The 27,046-nt window shown below is 45.4% G+C and overlaps 1 protein-coding gene across 7 annotated transcripts in view; it reads right to left on the bottom strand.

The window, feature by feature from the left end:
- The window catches only part of LOC123366575 (WD repeat containing planar cell polarity effector), a 243,775-nt gene that overhangs the window by 106,480 nt on the left and 110,249 nt on the right, over positions 1 to 27,046 (bottom strand). For all 7 annotated transcript variants that reach the window (XM_045010175.1, XM_045010178.1, XM_045010176.1 and 4 more), the window contains one exon: positions 17,732 to 18,341. In XM_045010175.1, the coding sequence (XP_044866110.1) occupies positions 17,732 to 18,341 (610 nt within the window). The remainder of the gene's footprint in view (positions 1 to 17,731; positions 18,342 to 27,046) is intronic.

The following is a 27,046-nucleotide window of genomic DNA, read 5'->3' as shown; positions in this document are numbered from 1 at the left end:
ATTGGGGTTAGAATTATACTAGGATATTATGAGTTTGGGATCCATTGAGTTTAAAGGAAGTTGGGATCAAGTTCTAACACTATGAGAACGAAAGTGCTATGGGATCTTCTATGATCCTACAGTAAACAGTCAGAGCTTCCCCATTAGGTGTCACGCATAAAAGTTACCTCCAGCTCAGCAAAATCCCCTACTTGAGGCATTTCTTCAGTATTTAATTATAGAGAAGAATGTGACCTTGTGAGACAATATGAAAGAGTGGCTGTCTCCAGGATGCCCGCTTGTGTCCTCAGGGTGACCCTTCATGCAGCCCCTTCCTCTATTTCCCTCTTCCAGAGCCCACAGTAACTCTGTGCAAGCTTTCCAAATATAAATATTCCTTTGTGGGGTTAATTTATTACAAAAGTCACACAACCATAATCCAGAATTCCCCAGCATAGACCAAACACTACATTTAATCTTCAAGTCCCAACAGTCTGTCAACACACCAAGTACAGCTCCGGCACTTCTCACTGCGCTCAGGCTCTCAGGTATGGCTCTAGCATCTCTCACCATGCCTCCTCCCAGCCCTTCTTGCTGGGGTATTTTCTGCCCTGGTTCATTCTCAGGCTTGGCTCTAGTTCCTGGTTGGAGACATCATCAGGGTCATCCAGTCTCCAGCCGTCAGTCCTCTCTGACCCTCGGGCTTCAGCTGTCTGGCTCAGAGAGTCAGCAGGCATCTCCCTTTCCAGCCCTCTCTGGAGGTGACTCACCCTGTTTTCTGCTTTCACCAGCCGGATCTGGCGCCACTGCTCACTAGGGAACTGTTACCGCTCCCTCCTTCAGGGTCATCCCTTCCCTGAAGCTCTGAGCCCAGCGCTGCTCTCGTTCTGAGCACTCATTCGGGCTCTCTCTTTCTCTGGGTACATCTGAACTACAGACACTATACCGGCACAGCCCCATAGTGCAGACAGAAGGGGGTTTGCTGTCAGTGTGGGAATAACCAACTCCCAAACAAAGTTATCTGTGTCAGCAGAAGCCCTCTTCCATCCACACAGCTGCGTCTACACTGGGGATTATGTTGACATAGCTATGTGGGTCGAGGTGTGTTTTTTTTTCCCACACCTCTGACTGACCTAGCAATGCTGATATAACTTTTCAGTGTAGATCAGACCTCACTCTCAGGGTTCTGCACTCTCCCTTTACTTTGGCCTGTCTCTTATTTGTAACTCCCAGGGGCAGCCCTGCACTCCTCATTATCCCAAACTAGCACTCACCTGGACTGGAACAGAAGAGCGGGGCCTGATTTCATTTAAAGGGCCAGCTATCTTTTTACAGACACCAACATCAGTGCATCTTTCAATTACAGATAAGAATTGCTGAAAATCAGAGTTAACATACCTATCATAATGAAATAAACTGACCAGCATGCTCCCCACTCTAAAAGAAGATGAGTTATGTACAATTCTTGTTCTCTAGAGGTTGAAGTTATAATGCATCCCCAATCCCAGGTCTATACTTCTGCACATGCCCAGAATTCTCCAGAAAATAGCGTTCTAGATTATCATTGACTAGCCAGCTGATCATATCAATGTGGCTGCCTACAGCCTATATGCACTATGGCTAATATTCTCAGCTATGTGCCTGGTTTGAGTACCAGGGCCAAATAGTATGTACATTTAAAACTAGTTTCAGAGTAGCAGCCGTGTTAGTCTGTATCCGCAAAAAGAACAGGAGTCCTTGTGACACCTTAGAGACTAACACATTTATGTGAGCATAAGCTTTCGTGGGCTATTTAAAACATTTAAAACTGTTACCCTAAAACCTCAGATGTCTGGTCAGAGCTGATGGTTTCAGCCATGAAACAGTATATTTCTAAAATATCTCTGAAATCTACTAAGATAATATATTGTCAGTTTTTTACATTTAAAGGAAAAAGGAAACTAAATTTATTTTAAGATGATCATAGATATTCCAAAATTGTCACCCAACCCTAATTTTAAGAAAAACATACCAGGAGGAAAGAGAAAACTGACCCTAAGAATTGCAGTCAAAGACACAAAGGATGGCAAGGAGCGAATCTTCTTCCAGTGGAGAAGAGCAGAGACAAGCTGCAGAAAACCATATCTCACTAAGCTTTCTCAGATGCAGTTGTGGATGTAGTTTGCACAGGCATACAAGAGCAAAGAAGCAAGAAAGCTGGAAAACAGGTATAGCCAGATGTCAATGACCAGCAAGTGGCCTGGAGAACCCGGTAAGCCATGCCTGATGTTTCCAGACCATTTGAAAGGCTTTGTTCATTAAAGAGAATAAAATAACACCTTTTTTGTTTTTTCAGTATCTCTTAAAGGCCTGGTCTACACTAGGACTTTAATTCGAATTTAGCAGCGTTAATTCGAACTAACCGCTCAACCGTCCACACCAGGAAGCCATTTAATTCGAACTAGAGGGCTCTTTAGTTCGAATTCGGTACTCCACCCCGACAGGTGGAGTAACGCTAAATTCGACATGGCTAGCTCGAATTAGGCTAGGTGTGGATGCAAATCGAACTTAGTAGCTCCGGGAGCTATCCCACAGTGCACCACTCTGTTGACGCTCTGGACAGCAGTCGGAGCTTGGATTCTCTGATCAGCCACACAGGAAATGACCCGGGAAAATTTGAATTCATTTTCCTGTCTGGGCACTTTGAATCTGACGTCCTGGCTGGACATCGGGGCGAGCTCCGCAGCACCTGCCACGATGCAGAGCTCTCCAGCAGAGGAGTTCATGTTATCTGTGAATAGAAAGAGGGACCCAGCATAGACTGACTGGGAACTCTTTGATCTGATCGGTGTGTGGGGCGAGGAGTCTGTGCTTTCGGAGCTGCGCTCCAAAACACGGAATGCAAAGACCTACGAGAAGGTCTCCAAAGCCATGATACAGACAGAGGATACAGCCGGGATGCAACGCAGTGCCGCGTGAAAATAAAGGACCCCAGACAAGGCTACCAAAAAATCAAAGCGGCAAATGGACGCTACGGAGCCTGCCACCACTGCCCCACCAGTGAGCATGGACTCTGATGATGGGACAGTGTCGACGGACAGTTCCTCGGCGATGTTCGCGGACAGGGAAGATGAGGAAGGGTTTGTGGAGGACGAGGCAGGCGAGAGCGCTTACAACACTGGTTTCCCCGACAGCCAGGATCTATTCATCACCGTCACGGAGATCCCCTACCAACCCTCCCCGGCCATGAACCCGGATCCTGAATCAGGGGAAGGAGCAGTCGGTAAGTGCTTTAACCATGTTAACTTTTATTCTTAATATAACAGGAATCTTAAGTGTGTGAAAAGGAGGGCTCTCTATATATGGGGATAGAACAGAAATCATCCTTGGAGATCTCCACGAAGCTCTCCTTGCGTTAATCGAAAAGCATCAGCAGGAGGTTCCTGGGGAGAGCTGCCTTATTGGGTGCTCCGTGGTAGCACACTTTTCCGCGCAAGGCTTTCATGAGGTACTCAGGGAGCACTGCCTCCCCGAGCACAGCTGCATCGGGCCCTGGTTCGTGCTAGCTTTCACGCAGCATGCGCTCTCTATCTCCTTCAGTGACCGTCCTCAGGGTGATCTCGCTCGGAGACTCCTGCATCTAATTAGGGTAATTACTGTAATTTTACGCCTGGTCCAAAGTATTTTTAAAAAATCTACGGACAGACGGCATAGCACAGACTCAGCATGCAGCTGCGTGACGAGCGTAACGGAAAGCCAAAGAATATAATGGACGCTCATGGAGGGAGGGGGGAATGAGGACGCAAGGTATCCCACAGTTCCTGCTGTCTCCGAAAAGTATTTGCATTCTTGGATGAGCTCCAAATGCTTCTAGGGTCAAACACAGTGTCTGCGGTGGGTCAGGGCATAGTTCGGCAATTTGCGCACACACCCCACCCACCACCAGAAGTGAAAACAATCCTCTGTTGACTCTTTTACATGTCACCCTATCTTTACTGAATGCTGCAGATAGACGCGATGGTGCAGCACTCAACACCAACATCCTTGCTCCCCCCACGCTATGGATGGCTGATGGTACAAAACGACTGGTATCCGTCCTCATCATCAGCCTATTGGCACATGGGGCAGTGCAAAAGGACTGGTAACCATGCGTACTAGCATCTGTCAGGTCAATCAAGGGCGCCTGGCCCTAATTTTTCATGGTAGATGGTGCAGTATGGCTGGTAACCGTCCTCATCATTGCAACAGGGGGCTGAGCTCCATCAGCCCCCACCCTTCCTGTGTAAAGAAAAGATTGAATTGCCCCTGGACTAGCAGAGGGATGATGGGCTCCTTCATCCACAGTAATTAATGTCCTGCCTGGACTATCATTGCAGCTGGAGGCTTCCTTCCACTCATTTCTCACAAACAAGTCACTGTGTCTTATTCCTGCATTCTTTATTACTTCATCACACAAGTGGTGGGACAATGGTATGGTAGCCCAGGAAGGCTGTGGGAAGGCCGGAATGAACAGGTGGTGTTGTTGCAGGAGCACCCCCTGTGAATAGCATACAGCTCATAATTTCTGCTGGATCTGACACAGAGCAGCTGTGCTCTCTGGTTCTATGATACAGTGGTTCTCTAGTACACTTGCCCATAATCTAGGCAGGACTGATTCTATTTTTAGATACCAAAAAGGAGGGATTGTCTCAGGGAGTCATTCCCAATTTTTGCTTTTGCGCCCCTGGCTGCTCGGCCAGGGGCACTTATGACAGCACCAAATGGTGCAGTGCAAAAGGACAGGTAACCATGCCCATCTTATTACCATCTTATTACCAATTTATGGTATGGTAGATGGTACAATATGGCTGGTAACCATCTCTGCTATCATGCAAAAGCAAAAGCATGCTGCTGTGTAGCGCTGCTGGACCGCCTCTGTCAGCGGCATCTAGTACACATACGGTGACATACACAAAAGGCAAAACAGTGTCCATGGTTGCCACGCTATGGCGTATGCCAGGGCAATTCTGGGAAAACGGGCTTGAAATGATTCTCTGCCGTTGCTTTCCCGGAGGAAGGAATGACTGGCGACATTTACCCAGAATCCACCGCGAAAATTATTTGTGCCCCAGCAGGCACAGGGGTCTCAACCCAGAATTCACAGAGACAGCCTACACTCAGTTAATTGTTCGCAAAAATGTATCTTTGCAAGGAATTCACTCCCTGTTTCCCATCTCACAGCTTCCACTGTCTCCAGACCTGCCACAGCATCCCCCTCGCAGAGGCTGGCAAAGATTAGGCGGCGAAAGAAAAAGACAAGGGACAAGATGTTCGAGGAACGTATGGGCTGCTACCTAGCAGAGGCGGACCAGCAGAGCCAGTGGAGGGAGACCGTCTCTCTGTGCCAGCGCTCACACAGCGAACGGGAGGAGAGGTGGCGTGAGGAAGACAAGCAGGCGACTGAAACGCTGCTTGGACTAGTGAGGGAGCAAACGGACACGCTCAGGCGCCTTGTGGATGTTCTGCAGGACCGCAGGAGGACAGAGACACCCTGCAGTGTATCTGCAACCGCACTTCCCGTGCCACAAAGTCCCATACCCCCCTCACCGAAAATAATCAGGAGGAGGGGCGGCCGGGGACGTGAATACTGTCACTGCACCACAGCACAGTGCTCAAGTACCAGAAAGCTCTCATACCCTACATTTGCCGAAGTCCTTCACTTCCAGACTCACAGTAGTCCCAATCCCAGTCCCATCCCCTAACTGTCTACTTAATTAATAAAAATGCTTTGCTGTTAATTACTGTTTCCGTTATGTTTTTTCAAAGAAGACTATGTTTGAATGGGGGGCGTGGGGAAGGGGGTGGTTAATTGCATAGGACAGTCACCTTTCCCAGGGTACAGACACGGGGGCAGGATCAGCAGCGGGTCACACACACGGTGCAGTCAGTAGGCACCCTGGTCGGTATGGGAGGTGGTTTCCAGGATCTGTGTGGGCGGGGGAGATGTGACTTTGCAGCGTGGGAGGGCGGTTACAGATCTTATACAGCGGTCCTTGTCCTGGACCGCTGAGTCACGCAGCTGAGGAATCTGTATCCGTCCTCCTCCACCACAAGGTCACATATATGCCCGCACACAGAATTCTATAAAGAGGGATGGCAGGCTCCGTTGAAAGAAGCATTCCGGCACTGCGGACCGCTCTAGGAGCAGGAGCCTGTCATTCCTTGAGTTTAGAGGCGGTCTTTACATCACCGCACACCCTACCCAGCACAGTCTGCGTCCCAGTTTCAACCCTTTCACAAAAAGTCATGAATAAAGAAACCTTTGTTAAGTAATAATGGGACATGTATTTTATTTTTACACGTGTGCTGGAAGTGGGGGTAACGGGGTGAACGGGGTATGTAACCGAAGAGGAGAGTCAACAGTAACTGGGTAAAGAAACAGGGGCAGGTTCAGCTTCTCTGTAAAGAAACTGAACAGTCACAGGTCACGCTGCTCGCTGGTATTTGAAGAGTTCCTTGTCGCTGTCCCAGGCGCCTGTATAGGGCTTCATGAGCAAGTGCATTAGCGGGCAGGCTGGGTCCCCGAGGATGACTATAGGCATCTGCACATCCACAACAGTTATTTCGTGGTCCGGGAAGAAACTACCTTCCTGCAGGCGTCTGAGCAGCCCACAGTTCCTGAAAACACACGCATCATGAACCTTGCCCGGCCACCCGACGTTGATGTTTGTAAAACGTCCCCTATGGTCCCCCAGTGCTTGCAGCACCATTGAAAAGTAGCCCAATTTCTCAGCAGCTGACTGTGGAAGAGGTGGACGATAAAGTGCGAGGAGGAGAAAACGGCGATGATCGCAGCGGGCTCCATGCTTGCAGTGCTGTAGCGTCCGCGCTGTCACTGACCAGAAAAGTGCACGAACAGATTGCCCGCAGGCGCTTTCAAGGAGGGAGGGAGGGAGGTTGTGATTGACGATTCAATGACAACACTTACACAAAACCACCCTCGACACATTTCTCCCCCCAGCAGGCATTGGGGGCTCTACCCAGCATTCCAATGGGCAGCGGGGACTGCGGGAACTGTGGGATAGCTTCCCACAGTGCACCACTTCCAAAGTCGACGCTGGCCCCGTGAATGTGGACTCAGAAATTCGAATTAGTGTATTTAGTATGGATACACAAATTCGACTTCATAAGGTCGAATCCACAAATTCGAACTAAGTTGATTCGAAATAGTCTTGTAGTGTAGACAAGGCCAAAGAAAACACACGCTTGCCTACTAGATTACATTTCACACCTGAATTTATTGCATGGGTACTTTCCCTCTGTAATTGCTGTTTTTAATTGATGTAGTTTATACGTGCGTATTTCTGGTAATGATAATATTTAATTGTTATGGCAGTCCTTATTCTTCATCAATGTTTTATAGTATGTTTTTGAAGTATTGCACAAGGTAAGTAATCTTGACGTTAATTGCGAAGGGAAGATGAAAATGTTTGTTTATATGTTAATGAAGTCTAATGTAGTACACTTTCTCTCTAGGGCAAGATTGGTAGCATCATCTTTCTGAATTGAAATTAGCTAGACAAAGCATTGGAGGCTCCACAGACTTGTCCAGATATCTGCAGTGGGCAGCTGGAAGTAAAAACTATTTTTCGCAGTCACTGGAATTATTTGTTAACCTTCATATGGAACAGTTTAGAAAATCTTGAGATAAATTATTACTGGTTATAACAAGGGCCTAGATTTTTTCAGTACTGCACATGGGCAAAAAAAGTAGCCACCATCAACAGTGAAATACAAAGTTACATGGGTAAAACTATGTGGTGTGGTTAATACATGTGAGTTACTGGGTTAAGCTTTCCTGGAAGATTACCCTGATAGTGGAAATCGCTCTTTGATGATAAAGTTTATGCATAAAGATCACCTGGCCTGAAAGGGTTAAAATCATAGTTTGGAGTGCAGGTACAGGCAGTAGAATCAAAAAATCAGATTTTTAGAAAGGCCATAAATTCAGTCTTTATAGCAAATCAAAAGTGCAAATTACTCTGAAGAGAGAGTACTATTTATACTGGATCAAATTTGCAGTATTGCCCTGAAACGTTATTCTTTTTGTATAGACCTGCTGATTCTAACATATCGCATATAAAAAACCTGTAATAGCCACAGTACCCTATTTACAGATATTTAGAGTCAAATACAGGGAAATTCTGGTTATAGACACTGATTCAGCAAAGTACTCATGCACAAATGTAACTTCAAGCATGTACACTGTCTCAGAAACTACAACTGCATCTTTAAACTAGCCTGTTATACACAGACATTGCTGATGGGAGGTTCTCAGGAGCATGTCCTAACACAGCACATTAGCTACTCCACAAACGCATAACCCAGCGAGGTAATTATAGCTTTCAGCTTTCAGGGCTGAATGTCTGTTTTTCCATCACACACCTCTCATGTGTTTTTATATAATTTGTATGCATATTAATTATTAATTAACAGAGGCCTAAAGAATTGCAGATCTCAGCAACGAGGACTAATCAGTGCAGTATTTCACCTTGTTAATGTGGCAAGCAGAGAGAAAGCTAAGAGAACACTGAAGCAATAGAGGACTTCATATTATGATTTGCATAGCTGACTATATGGGGGAAAACCATGGTCTTCTATAGAGATGAGATTTGACAGTAATATACAGAATGAATTTTAAAATGCGATAACTTTCAACTGTGGAGGTCAACATCTTCCCATTTGGATGCTTGACTTCTCTTGGGTGGTGCACTTCCAAGCGACCTACTTGGGAAAAAGGTGAGAGCCAACTCGCTGCCTAATTGATTTAGGAACAGTGCCCAGGGAGACCGTCCAATTAAGTTTATAAGCTGGCAATTAGCAGGAAGGCCTCTAAGTCCCTGCACTGAGAGCCTGTTTGCCTTAATAAGAACATAAATGTGCTAGAGATAGGAAGGGGAAAGCTGTGCTTTCTGGAAAGCTGTTGTGAGTAGACCCCACAAGGGAGGACTGAAGAAAAGCAAGGTATACATGGGCAGAGTGCCTTCTGTTTGACAGGTCACCAGGTAATTTAGAGGGTTATTTTTTTAAATGGACAACATGCATAAAAACATCAGACGCTTTAATTAGTGCTCTATTTGGTGCTTTCCAACTGCTAAGCACTATTCGACATGGTGGAGCGGCATTATCTCATAATAAATGGCCATCTGCAAACATTTTTTTTAATACTATTTTTGGAGAACAGTGACAATCTGGCTAGCTCTTTTCAAACAATAAAAATATGGCTAAATCTGACATTTTGCTGGTCGCCAAAGCCACACAGTATCAATTTACCAATTTGTCATTACACCTTGAAGACTGTGTTATCTGAATCACTTTTAGTGTCGTCTTTTACTTTCAGAAACTATTTGCTCAATTAAACGGTGGTTTTCAGTATTTTTAAGCAGCCTTTTTTTTTCTCCATAGAAGGATACTTGAATATCATTGAGGAACAGATACATCATGGACAGACTTGTCAAAAAACTCAGGGCTAGAGCCACACAGGTACTTAGGTGCCTAACTGCCTCTTCAGGTGCCTATGTCCAACATTCAGATGCCACTGACGTTCTCAAAACCACCACTCAGCTGCCACCTAGCCCGGTAGGTGCCTAAGTTTCTGCCAGGAGGCACGTGCAAAGCTGTGCTACCTCACAGCACTGCTGGGAGACTTAGCTCATGCCTAAGCCATGGCAGCCTTCTCAAACTAGACCTTCCCCTACCCATCTTGCCTGCAGGTCTCACAGCAAACCTACAGGATTGGGCCTCACACAAAAGACAGCCTGGGATCATTTTTCGGGAGAAAGGGCATAGGCTACTTAAACAGTAGACCTGGCTTAGGAGCTACCTCCAAGAGAGGGCTCAGAATTGGAGAACCTGAGCAGAGGGAGGCACATTTATGTGGCCTGTCAGACAGGTGCCTAAGGCCCAGATAAGCAGGCATTAGGCCATTAAATACTTTTATGGATCTGGGCCTTAAGCCCCACCCCTTTCCTCTGCCTTTCACTCCTGGCTAGCTTAGGCAGCTCTCCACTCAGCTTGCTGAAGATCCATTTCTTAGGCACGTGCCTCTCTCCACTCACTGTAGAGAGAGCTAGGGTGCTTAACTCAGGGCTGAGAATTTCACTTGCCTAGGAGTTAGGCACTGCAATGCCTAAGTCCCTTTGTGGATCTAGAGCTCACTGCCTCCTGACTAAAAAATCAACTGGAGTTTGTTGCCATCTCAGTAGGGATTTACATGGTAGTAAAAACATATGTACAAGGTCAATGCTAGCACCTTCATCTTGCTGGACAAGAGTGGGACAAAATGCAGACATTTCCCAGCGTAGGTACATCTGACATAGCTCTCTGTCACAGCACTGAATTCAGAGTCAGGAGACTTAAGCTTGATTCTCCTCTCACTTTACACTCTCTTGATTTGAATGGAGTCAATCCTGATTCTCCCTGGCGTGAGAGGAAAATTAGCTCTCTACAGCGCTCCATTCCTGCACTGTCCCTTGACTTGCTGCATAACTTTGGAAAGCCATTTAGCATCTCTGTGCCTCAGTTTCTCCATTTGTACCCCCCACGGGGATAATAATGCTTCTTTGCCTCGGTACAGAACTCTTGAGCTTTACAGATGAAAAGTGCTATAAATGCTAATTACTTTTACCTTGGTTCAAAACTCTGAATATGTTAATTTATAGACTCCCCTGCCCTAAAATATACAAACACATTTGCCTCTTATAAAGAGTTCCGAAGAAAGAAAATGGGGTATCACATATGTTGGAGTCTGGAAGAACATTAAGCAGATTCATGGCAGATATTACCACACCTCTCAACATAACACAGCCCAAATGTGGGATGCACAGTTTGACAAAGACCCATCAGGAGGGAGGGACGGAGACACATCATTCATGCAGGAAAGAAAATAATGTGAGACCTATTCCTTTTGCATAAATAATCATTCTATAAAAATGGTTATATACCTCTTCAGTAAGTGCTGTTCTTTGGGATGCGTTGCAAATGTCTGTTCCATGGCAGGTGCACACACATCAGTGCACAAAGCTGGAGAATTTTTTCCCCATAGCAATACCTGTTGAGGCACTGCATGCGCCCGCTGCACACCCATGCTGCTAGCTGAGGGGACCACCCTGACACTCTCAGTTCCTTCACACTGAAAGTCAGTATGTGCTGTGACTCCAGTGCAGAAGGCAAGGAGGGTAGGTCATGGAGAACAACAGTTACCAAACAGGTATTTTGTGAGTTCTTGCACACATCCATTCACTTTGGGTGACTCACAAACAGTTGCAGATGGCGGAGGGTATCAGAGTCTATATAAGCAAGGACTGAAACACCATTCTCCCAAATCTAGCATCATCTCTTTAGGTCTGGGAGAAAGCACAATGAGCGGTGTACATATGAACTAAGTCACTACCTTGCAAATGTCACGGATGTGAATGTGACCCAAAAAAGCAACTGGCAGTTCTTGTGCTCTTGTAGAGTGTGCTAAAACTCTATAGTAGTGGAACCATAACAATATTGAGCACAGACAAATATACAAGATCTAGGAAGAAATTCTCTGTGAAGTGACAGGTTGCCCTTCATCCTGTCAGAAAGGAGACAACTAACTGTAGAGACATTCTAAACCAGTTAGGCCTGTTCTGGTAGAAGGCTAATGCCCTACGAATGTTCAAAGCAGGGCGGCTCTAGGTATTTTGCCGCCCCAAGCATGGCAGGCAGGCTGCCTTTGGCGGCTTGCCTGCGGGAGGTCCCCGGTTCCGTGGATTCGGCAGCACGCCTGCAGAGGGTCCGCCGAAGCCGCGGGACCAGCAGACCCTCCGCAGGCATGCCGCCGAAGGCAACCTGCCTGCCGCCCTCACGGAGACCGGCAGAGCGCCCCCGTGGCTTACCACCACAGGCACGCGCTTGGCGTGCTGGTGCCTGGAGCCGCCCCTGGTTCAAAGTATCAAGTTTTACCTCGTCTTTGTGAGAGTAAGTTTTAGGGAAAAGAGTTGGTAAGTATATAAACGGACTTAGATGGAAAGCCAACACCACTTTAGTGAGAAATTTGAGGTGTGAACTCTGTTACCCTCCTGGCTGAATTTTACTTTCATTGAAGAGATGAGAAAATGAGCATGTAGCTATAGGTTCAAAAGAGGGGCCCATTAAAACCACAAGAACCAAACTTAGGTCTCAGGATGGTATTGAGTCCCTAATAAGTCAGATGAGCCAGTACAAACATTTCAAGAGCCGAAGAGTAGGACAGTTGGAAAAAACTGATCTTTCCATTACAGGAGGAATGGAATCTGGAGACAGCTGCCCAACAAATCCTCAGGGAATGGACAGAAAGTCTTTTTCCCTTTAGGTGAAGCCGATAATCCAGAATAAGATGAATGAGAGCCTGTGAAGGTCAGGTATCTTTCTGCTGGGACCACAGACATCTTCCATTTTTTGAAGTATACATACCTGCTGGAGGGTTTTCTGATATTTAAAATAACATTTTTGCATTCCAATGGAACAGACAGATTCCTGGGGCGTTAACCACTGATCATCCGAGCAGTTAGGTGTCAACCAAGAGAGCTGGGATGCAGAGTCTGCCTGTGGTCTATCAAACTATGTCCAAAACCTGAGGGAGAAGTATGGTATCAAAAGGATCATCAGGTCCGAAAATGAATGCTGATGGGGTCCGACTGGTGCTATCGAAATTAGGATGGAGCGATCATGTCTGAGCTTGCTCAAAACTCTCACCACCATAGGGATGGGAGGAAAAGTGTAAAGACGTTTCCCTTTCCAGGACAGAAGGAAGGCATCTGACACAGACCCTGGACTATGACCTGTTCTTGAACAGAACTGGTGACGCTTTCTGTTCTGTTGGGTGGTGAATAGGTCTATTTCTGGCATTCCCCATATCTGAAAAATAGACTTTGCTATGTCAGGTCTGAGGGACCATTCGTATCTTTGCTGAATGATCTGCTGAGATGGTCTACCAGACAGTTCTGGGACTCAGGAAGATGAGATGCTTTGAGTGTAATCTTGTTCCTGATGCAGAAAGACCAGAGGTTCATTGCCTCTTGGCACTGGGATCTGATCTGTCACCTCCCTGGTTGTTTAGATAGAACACTGTAGCAGTGTTATCTATGCGCACTCTTACAGAAAAACCTGGAATGTGGGGAAGAAACACTTGAAAGGCCGGGCAGATAGGTTGAAGTTCTTGAATACTGATGTGGAGGGAGAGATCCTGATTTGGCCAGAGATCTTGAGTCTGAAAGGCCCCTAAATGAGCTCCCCGCCAACTGAGAGATGAAGCCTCTGTGAGTATGGTTATGGAGGACAGGGTTTGGGCAAAAGGAACCCCATTGCATACACTGGCAGGATCCATCTGCCAGTCCAGGGATGACAAAACACTTGCAGGTATGTGAATCAGCAAGTCCAGCGGATGATGAGAGAGATGGTAGACAGCCTTCAACCACCTCTGCATGACTCTAAGGTGAAGTCTGCTGTGCTGAGTCACGTATGTACAAGATGCCATGTGATAGTAAATATGGCAGGCGATCAGCTTGGCTTAATAGTGAAATCCTTGCTGATCTTAAACACACAAAAGCAGCTTACAAGAAGTGGAAGATTGGACAAATGACCAGGGAGGAGTATAAAAATATTGCTCAGGCATGCAGGAGTGAAATCAGGAAGGCCAAATCACAAATGGAGTTGCAACTAGCAAGGGATGTTAAGAGTAACAAGAAAGGTTTATACAAGTATGTTAGCAACAAGAAGGTGGTCAGGGAAAATGTGGGCCCCTTATTGAATGGGGGAGGCAACCTAGTGACAGAGGCTGTGGAAAAAGCTAATGTACTCAATGCATTTTTTGCCTCTGTCTTCACGAACAAGGTCAGCTCCCAGACTACTGCACTGGACAGCACAGTATGGGGAGGAGGTGACCAGCTCTCTGTGGAGAAAGAAGTGGTTCAGGACTATTTAGAAAAGCTGGACAAGCACAAGTCCATGGGGCCGGATGCGCTGTATTCGAGGGGGCTAAAGGAGTTGGCAGATGTGATTGCAGAGCCATTGGCCATTATCTTTGAAAACTCTGGGGGAGGTCCTGGATGACTGGGAAAAGGCTAGTGTAGTGTCCATCTTTACAAAAGGGAAGGAGGAGGATCTGGGGAACTACAGGCCAGTCAGCCTCACCTCAGTCCCTGGAAAAATAATGGAGCAGGTCCTCAAGGAATCAATTTTGAAGCACTTTGAGGAGAGGAAAGTGATCAGGAACAGTCAGCATGTATTCACCAAGGGTAAGTCATGTCTGACTAACCTAATTGCCTTCTATAATGAGATAACTGGCTCTGTGGATGAGGGGAAAGCAGTGGACGTGTTATTCCTTGACTTTAGCAAAGCTTTTGATACGGTCTCCCACAGTATTCTTGCCAGCAAGTTAAAGAAGTATGAACTATAAGGTGGATAGAAAGCTGACTAGATCGTCGGGCTCAATGGGTAGTGATCAATGTCTAGTTGGCAGCCGGTATCAAGCGGAGTGCCCCAAGGGTTGGTCCTGGCAGCGGCGTATTATCGCCTAGTCCAACAAGGCCTAGGCCTAGGGCGGCAAATTTGCTCTGCCCCCTCCCCAACTCTGCCCCTTCCCCAAATCCCCAGCCCGCCTCCTCCCCCAAGCGCGCCGCGCTTCCCTCCTTCCTCCCAGGCTTGCCGCGCGAAAGCGCTGGGAGGGAGGGAGAAGTGAGTAGCGGCACTCGGAGGAGGTGGAGCAGAGGTGAGCTGGGGCCCGCGGGCACGGGGAGAAACCCGGGGGGGGGCCGGGAACCACTCCCCGCCCCAGCTCACCTCAGCTCCACCGCTGCCATCCCCCGCGTGCGCCGCAACTTCCCTTCTCCCCGCTCACTCCCAGGCTTGCTGCGCGAAAGTGCTGGGAGGGAGGGAGAAGCGAGTAGCGGCATGCTCGGGGGATAGCGGAGGTGACCTGGGGCCAGCGGGTGCGGGGAGTAACTCTTTGGGGGGGAGGGGAGGGAACCGCTCCCTGCCCCAGCTCACCATCACCTCCACCTCCGCCATCCCCCGAGCGCGCCACAACTCCCCTTCTCCCCCCTCCCTCCCAGGCTTACCGCGGGGGAGCAGAGGTGAGCTGGTGCGGGGGAGGAGGGGCGGCAATTTTTTGTGGGCCTAGGGGCGGCAAATTTGTTAATCCGCCACTGGGTCCTGGGGCTGGTTTTGTTCAATATCTCCATTAATGATCTGGAGAATGGTGTGGACTGCACCCTCAGTTTGCAGATGACACTAAACTGGGAGGAGTGGTAGATACGCTGGAGGGTAGGGATAGGATACAGAGGGACCTAGACAAATTAGAGGATTGGGCCAAAAGAAATCTGATGAGGTTCAACAAGGACAAGTGCAGAGTCCTGCACTTAGGACGGAAGAATCCCATGCACTGCTACAGACTAGGGACTGAATGGCTGGGCAGCAGTTGGCAACAAGGGCAGAAAGGACCTAGGGGTTACAGTGGACAAGAAGCTGGATATGAGTCAACAGTGTGCCCTTGTTGCCAAGAAGGCTAACGGCATTTTGGGCTGTGTAAGTAGGAGGATTGCCAGCAGATCGAGGGACGTGAACACTGGTGAGGCCTCATCTGGAGTACTGTGTCCAGTTTTGGGCCCCACACTACAAGAAAGATGTGGAAAAATTGGAAAGAGTCCAACGGAGGACAACAAAAATGATTAGGGGGCTGGGGCACATGACTTATGAGGAGAGGCTGAGGGAACTGGGATTATTTAGTCTGCAGAAGAGAAGAATGAGGGGGGATTTGATAGCTGCTTTCAACTACCTGAAAGGGGGTTCCAAAGAGGATGGATCTAGACTGTTCTCAGTGGTACCTGATGACAGAACAAGGAGTAATGGTCTCAAGTTGCAGTGGGGGAGGTTTAGGTTGGATATTAGGAAAAACTTTTTCACTAGGAGGGTGGTGAAGCACTGGAATGGGTTACCTAGGGAGGTGATGGAATCTCCTTCTTTAGAGGTTTTTAAGGTCAGGCTTGACAAAGCCCTGGCTGGGATGATTTAGTTGGAGATTGGTCCTGCTTTGACCAATCAACACTGGACTATATGACCTCCAACACTGATAGTTAATGATTCTATGACTCTAAGAGGTCTCTTCCTCTGAGACTTATAGCATGTCTGGACTGAACCAGCTGCCTTATCAGGCAGAATGGGTACCTTTCCTGGACCTGAGGGCAGAATTGCTTTCTCTTAGGGCCTGGGGTACAAATGCCCAAAAGACATGAGGGTTACCCTAGAATCCTTAAGAGAATGCAAAGCTTCATCTGCCTTCTCAGGAAGTAAATCTGCGCCCTCAAAGGGCAAGTCCTCAATTGTCTGTTGGACTTCAATTGTCAGATGACTGCAGTCAAGAGGCACGAAGCATAGTGACTGCTGTTGCCATCACCTGAGCTGCTGAATCTTCCTCATCCAATGCAGCCTATAAAGATGATCTTGTTTCCAGGCTTTCACTTGCAAGAGTTTTCACTTACAAGAGCTCTGAACTTCTCTTTAGCATCATCTGGCCACTTCTCTACAAATTTCAACATCAGGATGCTGCCAAGTCTGGGGCATTCTGAGGTAGAGTTGAGTCACAATCCCCATGTAGCAAGTGTCTGGATTCCAAACGGGGGATGCAAAGCTGCTTCCATCAGGATATCTCAAAGTCAAACTTCCCTCAGCTTCTTAGTCCTGTAAAACCCTTAGAGACAGGGGTCCTTCTCCCAAACACTTTAAAGAGCGGGAGTGAGGATCGCTAACAGGCATAGACTTGTAATAGCCAGAACAGTGCTTAAATCCCAGAGACTTAGGCATGTTCCGATACCGAGCTAAACGCTTGAAGAAAAATAAGATAAAAATCTTTCATAAATGAGTACCACTGACCAAAACTATAACTACAACTATACTATTTACAAAACTTGAGAAAAAGTTTTTCTGAAGAGAGAACAGGAAAGAGCGTGAGAAGTTCACACACACATTCTGACTACTGACCAAGGGAGTGAAAAGGGGGATTGCGATGGCCCTGCCCCTTTATACCCTTGGCTAGCTGCATGAGCGTGTGGAGGGTACATGAGCCACCCCAATGGGTACCCGTAAGGGGAAAAGTTCTCTGTCTTCATGCAAAGGCATCTAAAGTGGAATGGGCATATGCAAGCACTCAGAAAAGAACTATTTTGTCGTAGTTGCACCTAGAAGCCCCCCTCACAGGCAGGGGCGGCTCTAGGAATTCAGCCGCCCCAAGCAGGGCGGTGCGCTGTGCAGGGTGCTTTGCCGGTCGCCGGTCCCGCGGCTCCAGGGGACCTCTTGCAGACGTGCCTGCGGAGGGTCCGCTGGTCCTGCGGCTCTGGTGGACCTCCCGCAGGCATGCCTGCGGATGCTCCACCGAAGCTGCGGGACCAGCGGCCCCTCCACAGGCATGTCTGCGGGAGGTCCACCACAGCCGCGGGACCAGCGGACTCTCCGCAGTCATGCCTGCGGGAGGTCCGCCAGAGCCGCCTGCCGCCCTCCCGGCAAAATGCTGCCCCAACCGCGCGCTTGGCGCGCTGGGGTCTGGAGCCGGCCCTGCTCACAGGCCAGGTTTCCATTACGTTAGTCACTGTATGAGGGGACATCACATTTATTTGGAACATAAGCAATTTTGAGACTAAAGTGAGCGATTTCCTTCAAAATGAGAGAAGCTGGTGAAGAAGGGCTATTGCCTAGAGACCTGAATGTACAGTACACGTGCTGAGTGACTTACCAAGTTTAAACTGAAGTACTCCTAAAGGTCCTTTGTCAAACCGAATTAACAGAAGGTCATGAACTTCCATGCTGTTGTCGCTGTCAGACGCAGCATGAGGAGCTGCCCATTGCATCTGGATGAGGCTGCTAGACACATCAAACCGTTTACTGAATTGCAAAGTTGCTTTAGGTGAGCAGTCTTCAGCCAAAAGCTGTATTTTAATTGGGGACAGTGCCATGTCAAAAAGCTGCAGCTCCCCTTGAGAGCTGCCAACCAGAAATATGGCTCCACTGGGGTGGCAGTTTATTAAAGCAGGCAATAGTTCTGCCTGGGCTAACCGAGTCACTCTCTGGTGGGCTTCATACAGAATCATTGAAGAATCCTCACAGCCGAGGACCAGCTTGTCTTCTGCAATGTTCCTGCAACAACTGATGGCCCTGGATCTTAGTGGTATTCTGGTGACTGCCATGCACTGAATTTTGTTCCTAACCCACTCATAGATGCAGCTGTCAGCCATGGGCTCTTTGTCTGTGCTGATGGAGTGCTCCACTGTGTGAACCTGATAAGGCTGATTAGTGCTAAAGCTAGCATCAAGTGGATCCCATTCTGTATGGATGTAACTCAGAACCTGAAAAAAAATCCAGAATATTTTGAGTCATTTATAATGATTCATTCGTATTTTTACAGTTTTCAAAATATAATCCTCCATATAAATTCTGCAAAACAAATCTATCAATTATATTTAATGAAATGCTAACAATTTAGAATATAAAAGCCATACCATATTCTCGCAGCTCAATAAACCAAACAAATTATCATATTTTACAAATAGATTTTTAAACCTTTTATTTATTTTTAAAGGGTAATCTGTTTGGCAAAAATATAACACAACACAGCCTGAACATTATTTATCTACACAGAGAGCTCAGGCGGTTAGCAGAACAGAAGACACAAGAGAAGATAGCCCTTGCAACAGTCTCATTCCTAGAAGAAAACAAGAAAATGAGCTGCTGACTGAATGCCAAGAAAAGCTGATTATTCACTTTTTAAAAAAATCAACAAGTAAAAAAAAAAATTACACGGTGTATCAAGAGCAAAATGTTTGTGATTGTTTGCTCTGGGATGCGGTAAGAGCAAATGCTTGTGTGGGCATTGTTGGTTGTACAGCAGTGGTAGAAACAGTATATATCAAAAACCTGTGATAGTTAATGCAAGATGAGGAGAGGTTCACGAATGAAACCTAGCTGGTTTAGATTCAGAGTAAATGACTGTATGAAAACAGAGGCCCTAGAGGTTTTTCCCCTTCCTCTGCAGCATGGGGCACAGGTCACTTGCTGGAGGATTCTCTGCAACCTTGAGGTCTTTAAACCATGATTTGAGGACTTCAATAACTCAGACATAGGTTAGGGGTTTGTTACAGGAGTGGGTGGGTGAGATTCTGTGGCCTGCGTTGTGCAGGAGGTCAGACTAGATGACCATAATGGTCCCTTCTGACCTTCAGTCTATGAATCTATGAATCTAGGACTAGCTGTAAAAATTGCAGGTTGAATAAACTAGAGGCAGAGCACAAAAACAGGATGATACAAAGACAACAGATGGATAATTGTAAGAAGGCAGGAAGTTCTGTAAAGGGATGAAGAAAATAGTGGAGTCCAAGAGCCACTGGGTGTGTACTTGAGCAGAGAAGCTATGGGAAAAAATAGGCAGTAGATAAATAACCAGCCTACTTTATAAATAGCTATTTCTCTTAAAGAGAGAGCCAATCGGTTAGCAAAAGTGTTCACCTAGGAGAAAGAGAGGAATGAGCTTGTTTGTGTTTGACTCTGCCAAACTCTGCCCTCAGTTACACCCATACAACCCCTTAAACTATATTCCAATGCTGCTGACCTGCCAATAATCTTGGAGGCCCTAAAGGCAGAAATGCCAGTAAAACTTATTTTGAGGTTAGGCAGCATGCAAGTAGCAGTTAAAAAGATGCATAATAAACCTGATTAGTTGACTGAGCAGATCATTAGCCTGGAGGGGGACAAAAAAAAATGACACCGTGTTTCAGTCAGAATTCGAAATATAGAAACATAAGACGTTGAAACCTAACTCAAAGTAGTTTATCATTTTGACTATGCTGAGGTTGTATGAGTCTATGGCCCAGTGCAGAATTTAGCCTCTTGCCCTGTAACCGAGACAAAAAAAATTCATTCTGATATGTCAGCGATATTGCTGAAGTGAGGACTGGTAAATGGATAAACAGACTATTTAGGAGGAATAGGTGGTTGGCCAGTCTGGTTAGAAGGTTTTGTTTTGGCAGTTTACTCGACTGAAACTAATTTTGAGAAACTGAGCACTAAAGCAGCAACGGATTAGCTCAACTATATGGCAGCAAACTGGCTGGCTGATAATACAAAAATCACTAACCTAGTTTTAGATGAGCAGTGAGGGACGAACAGAATAGAGAGCACTACCTAGATATGAAGGAAGGTACATATCTAGTAGTCAGTGCACCTGGTTTTGATCGCTGTTTATTTCAGTTGCGTTACCAGAATTAGCCACAGTGAAACTGACCCATTGAGAATGTAATGACCAGGTAAGCCAAAGGCAACAAAGCTAAAGACCAACAATCGACAGATACCAGGGGCATATATTGCTGCACTGGAGTTATATAACATTGAGTATAAATAGAATATTATTAGCATAAAGGAGGTACATTTTATTACTTTATACTAGGCCAGTTAGATGCAATACAACAATTGTGTTTACCAAATGGATAGGCAAAATAAAACAGGAGGGGTGAGTTTTGATATTATGCCTGCAAAGAGAAATATTCTATAAACACCATAGATGTTTTGGATAGAAGATCAGTAAAAGTTAACGAAGTGATTTTGGATGTTGCTACAGAGAAACTAGATAATGTTTTTATTAGAATCCTGTAAATGTGTAGGAAATTGCCAGCAAAAAAAAGTAGAAAATATTTGAGAAACAGTCAGAGAAACTCAATATAAATTGATTCTGGTTGCTTCCATACTGGGTAAAAAGGCAAGAGTGGCAAGTGTGATTAAGCATGGACCTCCTCAAAGATATTACTGCAGTGGAGACAGAGGGAAGAGGGAGGATGGTATATGCTTAGATTTTCAAAATGTATTTGATGAGAATTCATCTCTGTGATGCAACAGAAATCACATTTGATATAAATTGGAGTAAAGGAAATACAAGAACTCTAAAACTGTGACTAAGGAATTATCTTCTGTCCAACTCTGTGAGCAAGGGCTGGAACAGCCTAAATAGCACCCAGTAGGTCCTTAGGATATTTGCTCCCAGGAATCCAGGGGCTATGAGAAAGGAAGTGGGCCGGAGCTTTCTGTGAGACCCGATGGTATATGCAAAATGGATAGTTTATCTCTTTTATGCCTCCCCTAGGTTCAAAGGGGTCTTTTGAACTAACTCATTCAAAAGAGGCAGGAGATGGAAAAACAAGAGACATCAGTTTCCATTCAATATTGAGCAAGGGGACTCAATCCTGCTCCCATTCCAGTCAATGGAAAAACTTCCTTGATTTTAATGATGCAAAATCAAACCTAAATGGCACATAAAATGAAGTATGGTATATGCAGCGTTTGTTGCATAAGCTATATTTGATTAGAAGTCACCGAGTAATAATGGATGCTTATACCTATATGTTAAAGTGACCTAAATGATATATGCAAGCTCTGGTTGGGAGATCTTCACCAATACAGAGGAGACATAACTAAACCCAGGTAAACAGTGGGCAAAATTATTGGTGAGTATTTGTGAGTTGCTATGTTTGCACCATACCTGCCTTTACTTTTCTTGAATATTGATGTGAATGAAGGCTGTTTGTGTGAAGGTTTGTGGAAAAGGTGCACTTTCTTCCAAGTCACCATGTTTTGTTCCTGAGCTGAACTGTCAGAAAATGTATGAATGGCATACAATATTTGTACGTTGGGGCTACCTAGAAAGGTGGTGAGGGAAAAGAAGGTGAAGGCTCCAGGCTATATTTTTCCAAAACGGCCCCCTCAGTCATAACATATGAATGTGGCTGACGATACATTATAAAATGAAAAAGGTTTATGTCAAGGTGCCATTTTGCGTGGAGTTTTTTGCGTATTTGGCTCACTTTGTCAGTAGGGTTTTGGGTGCTGGATTCACTGCCCAAGCCGCAGGCTGCATGTTGTGCTCTAACTGGTTCATGCAGAAATTTCTCTCCGGGTACACCAGGGTAGGAGATGGGGGAGGTCTAGGGGTGCTGGAGTGGAGCGGCTGGCTGGGCTGAAAGAGGCGTTAGGTGGGGTTGGGAGAGCAGAGATGGGGCTGAAAGGAGCTGCTTGCTGAGCTGGGGAAGTGGAGATGCGGGGATGGAGGGGGGTCTGGTTGGGGGAAGAGGTGGTAGCTGCCTGGCGGCAGCCAGGCTCAGGCAGAGGAGACACCAATATCACGTGCAGGCGGCGCTGGGGTGTGTGGTGAGTATTTACTGGTGCCACAGGCAGCTGCTTGGAGTGTCACAGACCTGGAGAAACCCATGTGGCCCAGATGCTACTGCTGGCTACACTGGAGGAGAAGGCACAGGGGGCCAGGGTGTCGTCCCTGCCAGACACTGCAGGTGTTCTTGGCCTGGCCCTCTGCTTCCTGCGGCAGTGACACAGCTGCCATGTGTTTGGGCCCCTGGCCTAGAACCAGCTCCGCCCACCATGGGACCTCAAAAATGTGACCAAGGACCCACCCTGGCTGACAAAATGGTACACCCCATGTGATATGCATATAGCATGGCTGCGGGCACCACTGCACGGGGCTCTGGTGACAGAGAAGAATGCCTCCCACAGCCACAGCACTGGGCTCATCTGACCTGAGGGGTGGGTGACACACAACACCCTTAATCCTACCTTTTAAATGTAATTGCAAAATTAATTGGGAGGATTATGGAAAATTAGGGAGGCTGGTACCTCTGTTTATGAGGAAAGCAATGACCTGACATATTAAGATGTCTGCATTTTGAGGGGGTGTTGATCTCAGGGCTTGCCTACATGATGCAGCAATGCGCATTATGTGGATGTGATTTCTAAAACCAGGTTGACAAGCCCCCAGCTTTACAATTTCCTAAAGCTAAAATACAGACAATATTTCGTCCCTAAGCAGTCTGACTGTCCTGTTTTGTTTCAGCCATTATAGGCCAAATCTTTTAAGGTATCAGAAAAGCTCTTTCAAATGGTTCCATTTAGATTCTGATTGTTCACTTGACTATTTAAAGCTCTCCAGGCTCTTTGTATTTCTTCCTTCACATCGGGGCTTGATCCCAAGCCCACTGCCATCAACAGAACCCTTCCCTAGAGTACAGATCTAACTGTGGAAGTACATTAAGGGGATGCAAGGGAAAATGGTGTCCTCTGAGCTCCAACATGGATGCCAAGAACTCTCAGAGAGCCAAATGTTATGGCACATGCAACCTATGTGCTTTTATCTTCTAATGAACAGGGGTGATAAATGGAAGGAGGAATGTGAAATTTAGGTGACAAGGAAACAACCCAACAATGTTACCCTTTTTTAAGCTCCCTATTAGACTGCGTCTCCTCCCATCCCCAGAGCAGGCATCTAACTTAGACTCCGCATTTAATCATTTATGCTGACTAAATGTGAAGTGTTAATGGCTACCGTGCAGTGGTCTATCTGGCTGGGAATGGGAAGTTAGGAGCTAGAGTTCTCTCAGGTGCTCAAGGGAAGTAAGCAGGGAAGCCGCACATAATTTACAGAAAAGAGGCAGGGATTAGGGAAGGAGAACAGGGTAATACCTCCTTTACATAGATAAATCTAAGTTTTCAGCCTCCATCTTAGGATAGCTGTTGGCCACACAGGGAAGGCTCCCGGCACCCTGGCTTCGGCAGCAGTTCGGCAGTGGGTACGCCAAATCCGCGCTACCAGCGGATCGCCTGCAGGCATGCCGTGCTTGGGGCGGCAAAATACATAGAGCCGCCCCTGTGGACACAGTTCCAGAGTTCACACTATGGGCTGTGACTCCAAAGGGAGATTTCTGAAGGTAATTTTCATGAAGTAGAACCAATTATATTCTGTAAAGAAGTATCCTTTTTAGTTTTGTAACCACTGCACCACAAATTGTAGTAAATGTATTTTAAAATGTTTTGCATTGTAATTTATGTATGTGTTCCCTATTAAAGCAGCTGTCATGCACCAGTGTTGCATATTTCCATTCTTTCTTCCACGACAGTGGCCTATGCTCTGCATTAGCTAATCAGCAGAATGAGAGCTATTGTATGCTCTACCCTCTAAAATCCAAACTCAAAAATCATAACATTCAAAGTTAAGGAATTAAATCTTTTCATCTTTGTAACGGAAGCACCTGAGCTATGTTAGTTCTCTCTTATTTGGATGTTTGAAAGAAAATAATAAACCTTATTTAGGTAGTAGCACCCTCCTCTGTGCAAACTTTAACACGGTGAAATAATTGCAGCCTTTTGCCTAGCGTACTGGGAAAGGATAAAGCCCACATACTGAATGAATTAAGAGTTTTAAACAGTAGATTCTAAGCAGAAAATTGGCTTACCAAGCAGATAAAAAAGAAAACAAAGGAAACATAGAAATAAGCTCTCTGTGACTGAATTGTCTGTCTTTTAGATGAGAAAATGTTTGATTTACTTTACGCATGTTAGAAAACTGCTAGTTTAATTTCACACCATGAGATTCCAAACAGCCACAAACACTTTAATTAGAAATGTTGAGTGGGAAGTGTGATGCACTCTAGGGTAAAACGTCCTAGACAACGTAAGGAAGAAAAAATAAACCTCTTTTTGAACTCATTTTAAATAAGAACTCAAGACTCCAACTACAGACGGCTTATTTGCTGCATTGTATTTACAGTTTCACAGACAGTCTCATTCATCTCCATCTTCACCTAACATTTATTCTTATTTTCTTTTAAATTTATCACCATCATCTTTGTTCTATATTTATTCATTGAACTTTTAACCCAATGTGACATCAAAAATTTTACATTCTCTGCTTCATGGCTGTGTTAGGTATTGCAACTATTCAGTCACATGGCGCGTACCTTTCTTTCTGAATACTGTAATTGTTAAAGGATATATCTCACTCATAAAATGTCAACTATGTTTATTTCACAAGTTTGAGAGAAAATAACTCAGATGCACTAACTACTAAGGACAGTCATCGGGGGAGAAAGAAACATAATATTCTCTCATAGACAAATTATTTTTTCCCGCAGGAATGAAGAGTAATTTCAATTATTCTAAAAAAAGGCAACTGCAGTGAAAATAAACATGACAAGACAAATGGAAAATATCACAGCATCTGATCATTGGCACCATTATCACTTAATTCCTATCTGTGGAATAATTCATATCTGTTCTTGTTTTCACCATGTTTCTCACAAAACATTTAATCCAAGGATGATTTTATGTTAGATCTTATCGATACATAAGAAAATAGGTTTTAAATGATTTCTTGAAGATACGCTCCTCTGTTTATTTTTAAAAGCAAAACAGCAGTACGAGCGCCACAGGAGAACAACTTAAATAGCATCCCTGACCATTCACACTATTACCAAGAGAAAGAGTAGAATAAATATATTTGTATATGGACTCATTGAAAAGCACCTTCATATTTCTCGTTTGAGGGCTGGTCCCCACCAAATCCTATACAATTTAACACAGCCAAATGGTTCCTGGATTAAAAACAGTAAAGCAATAAAAGATTTTGTACAGCAAACTGTTATTAAAAACCTTACATAAATATAGTAATCTTAAACTGCATTCTCCAGTAAACAAAACTGCAATCTATCATTCCAGGAGGTTTTGGGTTTTTTTACTGTGTACCGCGTGACTTAAAATATTTTAAGTACTGCTTGGTTGTTATAGGGTTTTAATTTGTTCCTATTTCCCCTCAAAAGACTCTATGAAAGCATCTAATCCTGTTTTTAAAGGGATGTTATCTATGCTTTAGTCTCAGACTTAATACATGTGAAAAAAAACCCTCCATACAACACAATTCACAAGGTCCCCTTTATACTGGATGTTACATTTTTTAAAAAAATCTATTTTTCCTCATTAAAAGAAAGGATTGCTAGGATCCAGAGCAACCCCACTGCATGTGCAAGGTGCATCTCCCCAGTGCATGTGGACAACGTCGCAACACCACTTCTTGGGAAGAGGTTGGGCCTATCAGTCTTTAGGAAAGATCTGAATACGGAGAGACTGGGAGCCTGTTCTGTTTGCATTAGGAGGGCCATTATAGGGGGCATGGGGAAGAAGGTATGGAAAGGTGAGAAAAACAAAAGGGATGGAAAAGCCGGCATCATTGGTGGAGCAAGGAAGCAAGTGGGGTCACAATAAGATCTGCAATGGCAGTCAGGTGAAGTCATGAAGTGAAAGTTACGTAGTATAAAAGTGGAGAATGAGAAGTTTAAAGGTGGTACAGTCCCTGATCATATGACTGTTTTCTGATTGTTACTAGCATTTCATTATGGGGGAGCCAGGGCAGAGATTAAAAAAGAAGAATGATGTAGTCTGATCGACAGGCATTTAGAGCATTTTAGAAATTGCATTCTGGATGGACTGAGAGGAGCAACGTGGGACTCAAAGAGGCCACAGAGGAAGAGATTGTAAGAAACTGATCAAGGAGTAGACAAGCTTTTTATCTGTTGGGACAGAAAGAACGGGTCATATACTTTGACAGGTTGTGGAGAAAGCAGCACCAGGATTTGACAACAGTGTGGATGTGTGGGAAGAAGGAAAGAGAAGAGTCAAAGATGAGCACTAATGGTGGGAGGCTAACTGAAAGAAATGTGGCTAGAAACCACCTTGCTATGACAGTTTAGATACTCTGGTACTTAAATACCACAGTGAAAGAAATCAGATCTTAGAAATAATATAGACAGACTGTATCAACTACATCTTCTTCTTCCATAACATTTCCAATATATATATATAGAAAATGTCAAGGGAAAAATTCATAAGGATCACTGGTTATCAAGGCAATAATTCTAAGACACTAGAACTCTGATGCATCTCCATTATAAAGGAATAGATACCACTGCTTACACAAGTGGACTATTGTGAAAAGCTCATGTATAGACTTTAGTTAATGAAATCCATTTGAGAATATTTGAATCAAATTTCTTATGTAAGGCGAACATTTTAAAATGAAGCTGGCTGCGGGCTACAGCAGAGAAAGATGCCCGGCTTTGACCAGTAGACTACATTTCCTTCCTAACTAGGAACAGACCTCACAAGAACTGAGTCCCAGTTTAGTGCCTTGTCCATTATCGATTACAGCAGTTTAAGGAGCAAACACTCA

This window comes from Mauremys mutica, chromosome 3 (assembly GCF_020497125.1).
Source record: "Mauremys mutica isolate MM-2020 ecotype Southern chromosome 3, ASM2049712v1, whole genome shotgun sequence".
NCBI lineage: Eukaryota > Metazoa > Chordata > Testudines > Geoemydidae > Mauremys > Mauremys mutica.
The sequence above is the reverse complement of the archived record's forward strand: the minus strand, read 5'-3'. Positions and strand labels throughout refer to the sequence as shown.